The sequence below is a fragment of the Populus alba genome, chromosome 6 (assembly GCF_005239225.2).
Source record: "Populus alba chromosome 6, ASM523922v2, whole genome shotgun sequence".
In the NCBI taxonomy this organism is placed as follows: Eukaryota; Viridiplantae; Streptophyta; class Magnoliopsida; order Malpighiales; family Salicaceae; genus Populus; species Populus alba.
The window spans coordinates 17309320-17324133 of record NC_133289.1 but is presented as its reverse complement, the minus strand read 5'-3'; the positions used below and the strand labels follow the sequence as shown (position 1 = coordinate 17324133).

Below are 14814 nucleotides of genomic sequence, written 5' to 3'. Positions count from 1 at the left end.
ATATTAAATGTAGTCTCTCTAATTTCAATTTATTAATTGATAAAGTAAACTCTATTCTTATTTTTTTACAACACAAAAGTCATATCACCCAAAACTTAACAGATTGTAGTTTTAACATTGAAAAGATAAAATTAAAAAAAAAAAAATTGGTACACTGAAACTAAACAATCATTCAAGGACGAGAAAAGAAAGGGGGTCGACTCCAGTGCACTGTAGCACCTCAGTCAAACGCCAAGATGATCAACAAAAACCCTTTTTAATTTAGTTTATTTTGTAATGTAATTGTAATTTGTAATGCTTCCGGCAAGTAATGTTACATGGTTAATGGAAGGATGGCATACAATTTTATTTGCAGTGCTTTGGCCCTCGAGCATGAGGAGGGAGGGTGATTCGATCATGTAACTGTCTGCCGGCGGGGAGACTCTATGAACTGCGTTTAACACTTTCTTCAACACGAGTGAGAGCATCCGTGAATATGTAGAGGTGACAAATCATTAACTAAAAATGCAGCAGAGACAACATCAGAGTCATCCATTAACTAAAAAACAAAAGGGTTGACAAATCACAGTTATGTGTTTATCAGCAAGACAACATAATTTAGTAATGAAAAGAACAGGATGCTTCACCATGCGCACTGGTTCTTCCGTTCTTATGCGTGCAATAGGAGAAGCAAGCGTGGATTCAAAAGGGATTTCCAGGCCTTGCTTCTCTGAACTCCTCCCGTTCTTTGTGAGTAGGCATCCTAACTGTGCCTTGACCAGCTAGAGAATTGTTAATTTTGCAATCCGTTGAGTTCAAGTGCCAAAAACAAAATCAATCCATTTAATTCAGTAATCAATAAAATCCAAAACCATTCAAGATCGGAATGTCACGACATACCATCATGAGTAGCTTTGCAAAGAGTGCAGTTCCAACAAGATTGAGAATCATGGGCATAGTTGCAGTGCCAAGAAATGACGTGGATTCTGGAATCCGGACAAAAATGTCGTTTTTTTTTTCAAGATCTTCTTTGACCTCCTTATTTTCTCCAATTCCGTGATTCTTCTCTTCAATGTTTCCCTGGGACCATCACGGGACACTATTGTATGCAAGGAGTCTCCCAAATGACATAACTGCTTTCCTCAGCCCTAAACCAATACCACCATACATTATTTTTCAAGACCAGTCACGCAAATGATTCAGCCCCAATTGAAAACGAGAGAGAGAGAGAGAGGTGTGCCTTGCGTCATTTACAGACCTCCGTTGCAGTGAGCTCGAGGTTTTCTTTAGGGTTTTAATGATCTGAGAAAGAGATGCAAGGGAAGGAGAAAGCTCTGATTTTTGTACTCTTCAGCGGGCTGTATGCAACATGCATATTTCTCTGCCTTGTGAACCCATCCAATCACGTGAGTTTTGGTAATTAAAAGCATTGTACCTTTTAAAAATAATTTTTAATTAAAAATATATTATAATAATATTTTTTATTTTTAATAACAGTCACTAAAATCATAAAAATAACTAAAATTTTTAATTTATTTCAAATAAAAAATATTTTAAAAAAACCAAGCATTTCCTAACTCAATCATAACTAAGCCATCCTGACAAAAAAAAAATATTATATATATATAGTTTTAAGCAAGACATTCACAAGAAATCAAGTTTTGTTATCTACAATAATAATATGGAAAATATAATTACTTACCAATCATTAGTTAAAAATACTAACTTATCCCTTAACCTTTTAACTGCATCCAATTTTTCTTAAAAGATTTTTATATTTTCAATCTATCTTTTTATTAAATTTCCCCCATTCAAGCTAACAAAATATCGTCATATGACTTTAAAATTAATTTTTTTTAGTTTATTTATTATCATTACATTTTTTATTTATATTTTTTAAATTTATTAAATTTTTTTTTGTTATTGTTGTTCTTAGAAACACTGTCATTGTCTTTGCATTATGTTTTTACATTAAAAAAAATTAAATTAAATCAACCCTCAACACTGTACAAGCCCGCTGAGCTCTGCATATTTAAACACGTGGGTATGTTTATTTTTTTAAATGTTTTCTATAAATATATTAAAATAATATTTTTTATATTTTAAAAAAATAATTTTAATCAAAATAATTAAAAAATATTAAAAATTTTATTAATTTTAAACAAATAAAAGAATTTAAATTTTTTTAAAAATACTTTTTAAAATACAAAAACAAACCAGATATTAAACTAAACACAAGGCCAACGCCCAAGGCAGAGGGCTCTATATAGAAAACCGAAACACTCCATGAGAAATATAAAAGGTGAACAGAGAGCCACTAATAGGACTCCTTTTCTGCCCTGATCATTTCCTAAAACTCATTCCTCTTATACAAAAGCAGATTTCTGATCACATCTGCTTCCCGCTTCCTTCCCCAAATAAAGAGGGAAGAAATGATAAATACAGATAATCGTGCAATATCACTAGTCCACATCTACATTTATGAGAATTTCTTCCAGCATACAAAAGTATTGCACCAGTGCTCCTCCATACAGATTTCTTTCAACTAGTGCTTCATCTCAAGGACTATCCTGTTAACAGTATTTGTGGGTCTCGTATCTCACCCTCACGCCACCGCAGATTAAATCGGTGTACTGCAGTTCAGATTGGCACTAAATGTAATTCTGGGGCCAGCATCAGTGACCAGTTCAATGTTACATCTATTAGTATGTACACATAGATATTAAATAAGTATGGAAACAACATGGTTACGAAGATTTTATCGCTGTCGCTGAGGTACATGGCCATCCCTGGAAGCCATCTTAAATCACTGGCGTATGACAGGAACAAGGCTCTCAAAATCAATAGGGCAATGCACTTGAACATGTATTCTCAACTTCGCTTTCAATTGCTGATCCACCTTCGTTTTCGAGGAGGCCGCTCTGGTTTAATCTCTGAATCTGCAGGAGTCTCAGGTTTGACAGAAGGCACTGCCTCGCTCTCCATCTTTTTTACTGAGAAGGCATCTTTCTCACTTGGCATTGGAAGCTTGAACCTCTCACTCCGCTTCTTCAACTTCTCAACCGTGTCCAGGTGCCGGTCCTCCGATGGCTTTGTATCAGTATCCTTATTCTCTGCATCAGCAACATCTTTCTCTTCACCTGTGCAATGCTTCTCAACAGTCTCGATTTTTGCCTGCTTCTCAACAGTCTCAACTTTCTTAGGGGGTTCATCAGAAAGTTTATTGCCTTGTAAAGATCCACCATTGTTATTCCTATCAGTCTCTTTAAACTTTAAGGAAGCTGATGACTTGCTGATATTGTAATCCCTCTCTTTATGGCTTGTCCAACGCTCCAATTTTGAGCGTCCTCTCCTGGAATCTTGTTGTTCATCATCCGAGGAAGCATTTTTCTTGAGTCTTTTGGAAGAGTTCAATTGCATCAAGATCTCAGCCTCTCTGCTTCCTGGCTCACGAGAGCGTTTTAAAACCTAGAAAAAGTAAAAGATGAACAGCACCAGCTCAGTTCAAGGCACTTTAATCAGCAAGTGGTCAACTAGTTGACAACCAAATGAGTTGCCTAGGGAAAGAGTACATGTATGAAAACTTGATTTTAAAATTAATGATCACACCCCATCTAAGCTCTCGATGTGAACTTCAAGAAATCTTAACAATAAATAAGTTTCCATAAAGAAAATCAAATCTGAATGTAGCCCACCATTGTGAACTAATTTCAAGAAATCTTAACAATCAAAATGGCTAGGCATTCCTAAGCATAACCCTAGGAATTTGCAGCACTGCCTGCCCAATTACCTAGATCTCCACTGTACCTGTCATTGGTAATATTAGATACTGAAGTTGAAAGACTATATATAACACATATCTTAAAGTGAGTTCTGCATCATGTTGAATATCAGTTCAGATTTTATCAGACTTGCTTAAAGTGAGATGACCTCACAAGGCTTTTATCTCCTTGAGCGTGTATGATGTGCTTCAGTAACAGGAAGACTACACCTTTTCTTTTTTTTGCATGGTTCTGTGGCATAGAGGGTGGAGTCATTCGGATCCACCTGAAGGGTTTAGGAAATGAATGGATGAGAAAATGTTGTGGATGAGCGGTATCTATTGGGTAGTTTGGCAGTTGGAGATAAAGCAGATTAGAGAATTGGTAGCTATTCAGCAGCTGTTGTGCATTTTTAATTTCAGGGCTTTTCTGTTTGGATATCCCAGTTGCTTTCTGCTAGCTTAGTTTTGTCATTAGGAGGATGCATCCTTGTATTTATGTTCTGTTTTACCTTCACTAATACAGTTTTCTTCTATCAAAGACAGTTTTATATGTTACTTCATTTATCAATTATCTGCCTTAAAGAGGGTACTCCTTAAGTTCTATTTTCTAGAGCTAAGCATGGAACATACCGTTTCATCACTGTGACCATTCAGGTTGTCTTGGTTTCTTTTGGAAGGGCCCCAAGTGCCATGATCTCCACCATCAGATTCTTTATTCTTCCTTGGGTTTTCTTTATGCTTCTTCTCATGCACCCTTTGGCTAACAGAAGTATCTACAGTGCGATCAACACGAGAGCTTGACCTTTCCTGCCTGGATCTTCTCTCTTCATTACTAAACTGATTTCCTCGTGCATAAACATCATCACGTCCCCTATGATGTGAAAGGCTTTCATCCTCCATTCGGTCCCTTCTTTTCTGGTGTTCACTGATTCGAACTGTATCTTTAAGTTGGTACTCTTTATCAGAAACTTTATATTCATCTTTCCCCCAAGCATGGCCAGCCCATGCTTTGTCATCCACAACACGCCCGCTCCTTGCAGATGCTCGCCCTTCTTCTCTCTCTCGTTTTGGTAAATTTTCTTCACTGGATTGTTTTACCCTATATAACTCCTCCCTCTCCCTCTGCCTCTCACCCCGCTCTCTTTGGAGCCAGACCTCGTCTTTATGCTTAACAGAGTGATAACCATCAAGATTGTCTCTAATCCTTTGCTGATCATCTCTTTCGTGCCTTCGGCGACCGGTATTTTCTCTGTGGCCATGCAGGATCTCCTCCTTATCAGCATATTCTCTTTTCACATATTCTTCATCTTTCCTCCTTTTGCTATGGTAGTCATCTACCATTTCAAACCTACTCTTCAAATTGTCATCTCTTTCCCTGTGCCGTGAACTGCCATCCTTATCATGATGGATCCTGTAGCTGCCATTCTCTAACTGTTTCCTTGAATGAAGATGTTCATCTTTGTCACTCCTCTCAGTCTCCCGAATCTTACCCCGGTGCCTTGATCCCATTTCATCTCCATGTTCCCTCTTCCTGTCTTCAGTTCTATGTTTTCTGCTATGTGGATCTTCATCTCTTTGTTGCCAAGAGATATCTGGATTTTCACGATCCTTTCGCCTATCATAGCTCTCAGGTTTCATATGCAAATGATGGGGCAAGCTAGGATCCAGGTCTCTACGAGGATAAGAATCCTCCCTCCCTCTTATTACACCACGATTTCTTTCCATCTCTCTTCTCACATCACGATCCTTTCTTTGAAAATTCTGTTCATTTTCATCAAGGTGCCGTCTGATGCTCCCTGAGCGTTTAGAACGTCTATCTTGAACAACTTCCTCCTCAACACCATCTTGCCATTTCTGATAATCTTTGCTACTGCCTGATCTTGCTTTGCTATTTTCACTGCTTCTTGCAGCCTTTGAGTCTTCCTCATCATCAAGCTGTTGCAATGCAGGCTGTTCGACATGAGAACTTACCTTTTGTTTCCTTGTAGAATGGTGCACATTTCCATCCTTATCATTAGTGGTTTCTTCATTCTCAGTCATTTCATCCCTTCCCAATCTAGAGCTTCCTTCAGCTTGCAAAGGCTCAACATCATCTTTTTCCTCAGTACTCAACTCTCTTGCATCTCGAACTGTGATAGGAGATGATATCAGTGGACTGATTTTATCATCTATACTTTCAGTTGATTCTTCCTCCACGTCATCAAGAAATTTCTTTTCTCGTGAGTTTTGACTGGGAGTTAAATGAGGAGAACTATCACGTGATCTTCCCTGCATCCGACTGTGAAGAAGAGGAAAGAGTTAAAAAAATTTCAGTAGTTCAGGTGCAGTTTTAACAAGTGAAGACTAAATCAACATCAAAACTAAAAGAAAACTACGACTAATGAATTCTTGATCCATCAAGCATTCACTATGGCAACAGCCTATGGCCTGCTAAACACGAGATTTACAGCTTAAAATAAATTCTCTAATACAAAAAAAAACTATCTCATCACAATTTATAACTGAATAGGTTAAAGATGAAAATATCCATGGGTCCATTAAGTACTCCAAATTCAGGGGCAGACGAATGTGAGTTTTCAGATTGACAAGTAAAACACTATAACCAGCAGTATCACACAAGAGTGTAATTATGACTGAACATAGAAATGTGCATACCTCTAGTTTCTCTCCTAAGAAATCATTAACTCACATTCGTGATCTTTTAGAACTCGGTCTACATTTAATCTATAATTCACTATTTTCATGATCTTTTAGAATCCTCTGACCATGCTTCGGTGAAGCATATGAAAGGTGGCCAAATTGCACCTGCTGGCACTACTCTTGTGAAAATTGATATACATATAAGAACCTCCAGATGGGGGACTTGTGCATCCCTACCCACTATTTATGGCATCCTAAGTATATTCTCTAGAATCTCCTCCTATAAGGTACTCATCAAGATTATCATGTCTTTCAGATGCTTTCAAATGTCAAATGCCTATCACTTGATATCTGAAACACAAAAAGATTCATAAAAAGAGAGAAAATAAGCAGATGCTGGCATATTAGCTCTATCCAAATTGAATACACGCGGCACAGGAAGTATCAAGAGTATTTGGTTTAATTAAAGGCATTTCTATAAGAATTCTCTCATTTTGTTTTGAACACTTATTCTTCTTCTCTAAATGTTGCCACTGCCATAATTATTCTACAGCCCCCAAAGTATCCTCCAGTAGCCACTATCAACCATTATGCCAGCACAGCCCTACTTTTCACTTTTTTACCCCAACTCTTTCTCAACTCAATACCCATTAAACCACTCAAAAGAAAACCAAAATCTTCAACATTTAACCACCATACTCATTCTTCTCCATTTTTATTTTTTTTCAATTTGTCAACATTTTGTCACCAAACTTCATTGTTGTCCAACCACTTGCAAAACCTTAAAACAATTTATACATTCCGCATCAATCCGAAACCCTAAATTCCCAATTTAACAACCCTAGCCCATCACAGAACAAACAAATGCATATTCCTCGAACCTGTCCTGCATTGCCATAATAGAGTAATTGACTATGGTAAGCCTTATTTCATACCTTTCCTCATGAGGGGTGCCAGAGTCCCTACCAGGGTAGGAAGGAGGGTGACCCCTAGAACCAGTCTGGTGGTATGGAGCTGGTGCTTTGGGATGGAAGGGCAAAACATCTCCCTCAGACATATTGTGGGCAGAATTCATGTAAGGTGTTCTCCTCCCACCCTTTCGACCATTGTAGGCCTGTGGAAAACCACCAGCATATTCATTTCCTGTCTGTTCCATGTCATCTTCCGATGCATCGCTCACTTTAAAGTCATCTTTTTGAGGATCATTGTGCGCTCCATCCTGGACACCATCTCTTGGGGGAGAATCATCTAGAGAGCCCTGGCAGACAATCTATTCATCAAAGAAACTTTTAGTTAATCTACACTGCATATGTACTGCACAGATATCAATCAAATGAATATGGCTATATCAGTGCAATTAAAGACAAATGTTTATTTACCTCTATGATGGCATCAGAATCACGTAGTCGAGGAGCTCGACCTTCAATGGAGGGGATGCGTTCACCATAACCAGTTTCAACTTGTATTGCTCTTCCAGTTGGCTAAAAAGCAAATAAAGTAAACCATTGAGTCCTCAGAGCAACACGGAACCAATGATAAATGTAGAGTATCTGACATCTTTAAAACATTTTTATAGAAAACTGTGTTTTTTTGGTTCATTGGGAGGCCAATGGGCCTTGTACTACACAATAAGAGTAGCCCTCCTCCGATCCCTAAATCCACACTCCAAGCCATCACTCCCAACGTTTGAATCTGAGACTTACTAGTGAAAATCCTAAGTCTTAATAGATGGAGTGTCCCACTAGGAAAAATAAAAAACCATGTTTGAATGATTTGGACAATAAGGATGAGTCATTCCTGGCTATGCAACAAGAACGGATATGTTTAAGTTGCAGGCAGTAGATGAATTATACAAGAGAGCCTACTCAAAAAGATGAGGATTTTTGTCTCTGGTTATGAAAAATTAATGGTCAAATTTTATGCTAAATATGTAGAAGAGAATGGAAGTCAAAACATACTATTTGTTGGCGCATACGAGCAGATCCTTTAGTCAAATCACTCTGTCCAATGTCTGACTTTCCAGCATTTGAATTGTCAACTGGAGCATGGAAACCTGTTGCTGCTGCTAGTTCTGGTGGCAAATCAGGATCGTATTCCTAAAGTGAATTCAATTGAAAATCAGAAACTTTCCTCTTCACCAAGTAAAAACTGAAATGTACAATTTATTTTACATGTATGAATATCCATAAGCCATAGCATGCATGATGCCTAAGCATACAATTACCTGCTCTGCCCGCCCACTTTCATAAACACGAATTTTGCTTTGCATTGTAGTCTCCAGTCGATATTGTTCCTGCACAATTGAAATGATCCTCTTACATATTCATATATCTAATAGATAATACAATTTAAAATGCAATATTCACCAGCTGTTTGCAATAATCTTTCCAGCTCTCCTCATTCAAACCAAAGTTGAAGTAGTCTGATATGTCCACGCCAGGATATTTCCATGGCTTTTCCTCAAAGCCATCAATGTCAAAATCAAATATGGTCCTGAAAATAATATTGAGGATTGATAATCATTCATCAGGAGTCAGGACCAACCATACAGCTCAATTGGACAATGCATGGTAGTCCCATACTGAAATGGACAGCTCACAAATTAAAGACCAAACAAAAGGATTTATGTGACATGCAAACACATAACAACTATAGTGAATTTCAACTCACTAGATAAAGACATCAGCATGACAAGGCCTGGGATTAAACAGTGTATTAGGTGAAGATTGAAGAGCAGGATGATTGTGTGGTGGTTGTTCCATATAGGAGTTTATGCGATTATAAACCAAACAAACAGCTTGCTTAGGTTGAAGGTCAGACAGTACAGTACATGCACAGATGGCGATCAGAAGATGTCAAGTCTCAAAGGGGTGGGGTACATATTTCCCATTTCCAAGAAGCATCTGATTTATAAATCTATCTAATTATTGAATATGGATTGACCAAAGTACAGATTTAAAATTAATATGTTTCACAGAAAATGGTATTCCACACAACACATAAATGTAGGAAAAGGGCTCATATATGCAACCTTAATGGAGCCATACTAAAAAAAAATGTTGCTTTTATTCATATAAATTTTAGGAAGGGCAGCGTCAACAGCCTTTTAGGCTATGGAAACAGCACCTGCATTTTGTACCATCTCAACAGGTTCTGTGTCTCCTGCAAGGTGGTGGATCTCAAGTTCAATTTCCACCATATTTGAGAAATATCATCAGGATCATAGTTGATCCAGAAGAGAGTATGCAGGAAAAACTACAGGCTGTTTTGAAATGGAGAAGCCCCCCTTGATGGCTAATCCTGTCCGCCACCCATGACAGGTCTCATATGAGAACCCTAAATCCATCTCATACTTTACTTCAAGAATGCCTTAGAACTTGCTGCATCTCACCTTATTTAGTGAACTTAAGGAAATGGAAAAGATTCTAAAATCAAATCATCTAAAGGACTCTTTTACAAAGGCTTTAAGAACCCATACATCTAATCCAAACCCAAGGTAGAATCTATAGCATGAGGATGATTCAAGAAAATCAATGATGGTGCAACCCTAAATATTACCAAACATGGAATCATGTAAATATGGAAGGCTTTGATCTATCGTTGATGAACTTGTCATTTATTACTCTTGTAACATGAGATTTTGTGCCTCTCTAGCAAATAGTCAGTCAGTCAGAACACCCAATGAAACATGGTAACAGACAATGAAGCAACAGCACATATATATGCTTCTCCTACTATAATGATTAGAGAGAAAAGAGAATTTGTAAACACACAGAGAGAGAGGGGGGGGGGAATGAAAGAATTGATACCCCCAAAAAGATTAAGAGCAAGAAAGTTTCTTGGCTCAGTGCTTTTCTTTTGGCCATGGGTCCGTAGCATTGCATGTGTTATCCACATATGCAGGTAAGAGAGAGAAAGATGCAGACAACAAAGATGAAAGAAAAGCATGAAACCATAAGAATATACAGCAGATATCTTGAACACCCAGCATAGTTTAGAAATTAAATTTCAACTCAATAGACAGTGAGCATCGTATTCAAATATATTTGATTAAGTCAAATTCAGATGCATGGAGCCTCAAACACACACACACACATAGTATCAACAACTTTTATAGAATGTCACATGGACCATTGACCAAAAAAACTAGCTGTGACAATGTAAAAATCCAGCTAATGATGTAAATAATTTACAACTTAAATGCAAGATAATTGATAAAAACAAAATAATGTAATGAAACTCAGTGAGAGAAAAAACCAGTTGATGAATTTAAGTGAAAATTACTTGTGGGAAGGAAGCGTGAATTCCATTCCACTGCCAAAACCCCTCCCTGCACCCCAAGCAGACCCCCCAAATCCTGGATGAAAGTTCTTTTGAGGGGCGCCTTTTATTCCTACTGGTCGCCAGTCACCTCTACCTCGACCAGCTATAGCACCCATGTTCATAGGAGGACGGACTTGACCTGGAGTTCCTCCAGGACCAACACTAGTAGCTGCAGGCATCGGTGCTGCACCAGGTCTTACATACTGCATTCCAACAAAAAATAAGCCATAATGTTGATAGGGAAATGAAATGAAAATAAGAGGCAAGGCCATCAAATTAAAAAGTAAAAACAAAAGAAAGCCATTGGCACCAAATTAAAAACAAAAGTAAGCAGTTGCACCGAACAATGCAGGTGAAGAGAACTCTACATACACAATTAACTTGAAAAAATTATTCTTATGTGCACAGAGAAACTACAAGCTGGCATAAGTTAAGCATGGCTCATCAAAATTAAGCTTCCAATTTAGGAACATAAATCATATCAAAATTAAGGCTACTTTTCATCATACTAGCAACAAACAACAGAATTGGCCCAAATCAAAACATGGGAAAAGGTCAACCTATTCAGCTTTAGAATATATGAAGTTCAAGCCCAAGATAGAATCTGCAATGACAAAGAAGTTATAATTTTCCCTATGAAACGTTCCCTTGGCAAGAAAATGAAAAAAAAAAAATTGCACAAAGAGACAGGCAAGATGGTGAAACTCAAGGTATGGAAAGCAACTTAACAGCTGGGCGTCAAGGAGGAAGTGAGCAATAAGAGCAAAGATGGTAAGAATAGTTTCAAAAATACCAGGCGAGTAACCACATATCAATTTGACCACTGGGGCTATTACAAGTTTTCAACCAAAAGAAAAATGATTATGAATGTTCAATGGAAAGGCATCTCAAACATATGGATTCCAATTCCAAAAAGTAACATGTCAATGGAATTAACTAGTTGTAGGTTTTGAGTTTGAGTTAGACAATTCAATGAATGAAGAGGAATAAATGAGTTTAGCTCAGAATAGTTCATGGCTATCTGAAGCAAATAATACCAGGAGAAAGATATGCATATCCTATGTCATTGTAGGGTGCATCAAATAATACTACTTACTACCTCTAATATACCAGGGAAAATGTTCACTTAAATATTTGTGGGGACTATCAAGACATAAATAATAGGCTGCAGACCATTTGTTTGCAAAATTACATGCACATCTTCTTGGCCATAACAAAATGGAGCAAATTTTACCAAGCATCTCAAGCACTTATTTACCTTCTCAGGTGTTCCTACCGCAGCATTACCCCTATTATACAAATGCAATAGGTCAACCCAGATAACGATTACAACAACCATGAACTTAATTGACACATTTGAGCATGGAGAGACATGCCTAGCTATAACAGCTCCCCATGCATCAACAACAAAGATATCTTGATCGTCATTTTCATCCTCACAATATCCACCTATTTAAACTGATGATCGCAAAGGCCAAAGATTGTTATTGTGACCCACAGGGAAAAAATGCTGACTGCAAGGCATTCTGACATGGTGGAGCAAAGGAGCCCTTCATAATCAAAGGCTAAACTTGAGCAGGGGAGGTAAAATGACAATCATGAAATCTAAGAGGAACCAATGCCAAAGTTTGTTGGCATGCCAAAGATTTCCACAGGATGTAATCTTGGTGCTAGCATCGTTGTCCATTGCATCTGTTCCCGAGCAATAATGTCATTGCAGGAGAATCCAAGGAAAAGTGCTTGCAATTAGAAAAGCTTTTCAAATTTTCATATTTGCATAACAACTAGGAATCTACCCAAGTGGTTACTTCATGAAGATCCCGCGGTTGTTTAACCCAAGAGAAACATGTTTAACAATTGACTAAAAAATTCTCCACAAATATATGCTTCCCAGATACCAAAGCTCGTTCGAGAAATATCAACAATTGAGGTGAATGAAATTTTGCAAACCAATTAATCCTCGATGGCTTGCAGTATTTAGGGAATTTTGAAACTTGAAGCCAGATAATGTATCTAGAAGAAGCAATACCATGAAAAAAGCACATAAAATTCTTGAGCATAACCAAGTAAATTTAAGAATTTTCATTCAACTTTTTCAAGTAATCATACATTTATAAGACAAGGAACTATAAAACCCACTCATATCATATGTACAATAGTTACAAAAGCCCTGACTTGCTTTTCTTTCTTTCTTTCTTTCTTTCTTTCTTTCTTTTAAAGCTCAACATAGAACATCAACAACTACAACACTGACCTTAAACTGAGAATGAAACGGATGATGATGATACACATGATTGCTATACCCAATCTTCGGTCCGACCACCGCATTTCCTTTCCCCACCGCTTCTCCTCCTTCTTTCCTCTCGCCTTCTGCCCCACCTCCTGCAGCCGCACCCCCATCCTCACCGCCACCCCAGTCCTGCTCCTCTATCGCTTGATTTGGTCCATCTCCATCAGCGACAATCACGAGCGGGTCCCCATCCTCGTCATCATCGTCATCATCACCGATCTCTCTATCAATTCCCATGGTCCCGCCAGGATGAGTGTTATCATTCAACACTATTTGCAAATCATCCTCGCTATCACTCTCCTCCTCGTCTTGCCAATCGCCACCACCGCCACTGATCTCAGCAGAAGCTTCCATCTTTCTAGAATCATCTCCCATCAATCCAGGGATAATCGGGCCCGAATCTTCAAGAATCCCAGTATTAACCTCCTCGATATCAAAACTGACCTCTGTGTCCTCGCCAATGGATCCTTTAATAGGCGATTCTGCATCTCCCAAAACCCTAATTCGAGGAGCTGAATAAGAGGTAATTTGAATTGAGTTTTGATTGGATGGATCAGGAGGATTGCCGTGGAGGATCTCGTCATCGTCGTCCTTGACAGCGTCGTTGATATCGATCGGACGGTGGAGAGAAGAGGGTGCAGAGAGAGGTTGTGTTGGTTGCGGAGTAGAGGATAAGGATGATGAGAATGGACGTAAGACGTCAGTGTAGAGATCTCCAAATTCGTCGTCGTCTTCCATCGTAGAGAGAGAGAGTGATAGAGAGAGTTCTTGGTTTTTCAGAGAGAAGTAAAGAGAAGAAAGCTAGCGAGACAAAGGGTTTTGAGGTTTGGGGGGCGTGTTTGTTTCGTGTTTTATTTGTGAAGTATTGAGCATGGCGAGAGGCGGTTGGTTTGGGTCGTAGTTACGAGATCCGGCAGCTTCATTTGGTTTGGGTCAGGCACTTGATGGGTCAATTGGAGTTTTGATCAAGCCGAGTTTTTGGAAATATCTTCTTTTTTTTTTGTATTCAACGTGATATCTTCTGAGTTTTTTTAAAAGATAAAGGTTTAGCTCATCTAAGTCAACTACTAATTTATAACTTGGATTTTAAATTAGATCGATTCTATGATTGGCTCTTTATAACTATAGTTTAGATTTGGGTTTGTTTTTTGTTTTATTTTCTGACATTTGCCTACCAAACAATAGTTAACTCCTTGAATTAAATTGATTTGTTTTTTATAGTTAAAAATCTTTTTTTGAAATAATTTTAAAAATATAAAATATATTTGGTTGGAGTTATTAAAAATACACCATTTACTCAACATAAGAAAGGAAGGAGGAAAAGAACTGATTAGTCAATATTTTTTATTGATTTGGCAATAAAATAAAGTACTAGACCAATATTAAACTCATCTATATTAGACCTGACATATTGCTATAACCAATATATTTGGATTTAGCCATTAGCTAAATTTAATAAAACACAAGTTTAGTATGTTGTCATACTTAATATATTTGAATTTAGCTATCTGTTTAAATCTAAAGTAACATAGGTTTAGTAAATCATATCTTTTTTATGAGTTTGGCTATATGATAGGTCCAATTGATTTTAGAAATATAGGATAATGAAGCTCTATATTTAGATTAATTACATGAATTATTCATATTTAAGGTAATAATATCTCTATATTTATAGATGTATATTAGGTCTCTTAGGAGTTTTACCACACTTATTAACTCATTAAAGAAATGTAAAGGTATTTTACCTTTATTAATGCTATTAAAATAATAAAACTTCCTAGTTTTTTCTTTTCTTAAAGATGACTTTGAAGGTTATAAA

The 14814-nt window shown here is 37.5% G+C and overlaps 1 protein-coding gene across 1 annotated transcript; it reads right to left on the bottom strand.

The window, feature by feature from the left end:
• Positions 1 to 2246: 2246 nt before the first annotated feature.
• LOC118043793 (FIP1[V]-like protein) lies at positions 2247 to 13959 on the bottom strand. Its single transcript, XM_035051866.2, has 9 exons — positions 12960 to 13959; positions 10667 to 10908; positions 8749 to 8875; positions 8607 to 8675; positions 8341 to 8478; positions 7762 to 7863; positions 7318 to 7652; positions 4373 to 6020; positions 2247 to 3447 (listed from the first exon to the last, which is right to left on the bottom strand). The coding sequence occupies exons 1-9, from the start codon at positions 13731 to 13733 to the stop codon at positions 2863 to 2865; spliced, it is 4020 nt and encodes a 1339-aa protein (XP_034907757.1). The 5' UTR covers positions 13734 to 13959; the 3' UTR covers positions 2247 to 2862.
• Positions 13960 to 14814: the final 855 nt, after the last annotated feature.

What these genes read in the sequence shown, in the direction of transcription:
- LOC118043793 (XM_035051866.2), bottom strand. Translation starts at nt 13,733, where the DNA reads ATGGAAGACGACGACGAATTTGGAGATCTCTACACTGACGTCTTACGT. An exon ending in AAGATTATTGCAAACAGCTG is followed by an intron (nt 8,676 to 8,748) that starts GTGAATATTGCA and finishes TCAATTGTGCAG; the next exon opens with GAACAATATCGACTGGAGAC. An exon ending in CTCGTATGCGCCAACAAATA is followed by an intron (nt 7,864 to 8,340) that starts GTATGTTTTGAC and finishes TTTGCTTTTTAG; the next exon opens with CCAACTGGAAGAGCAATACA.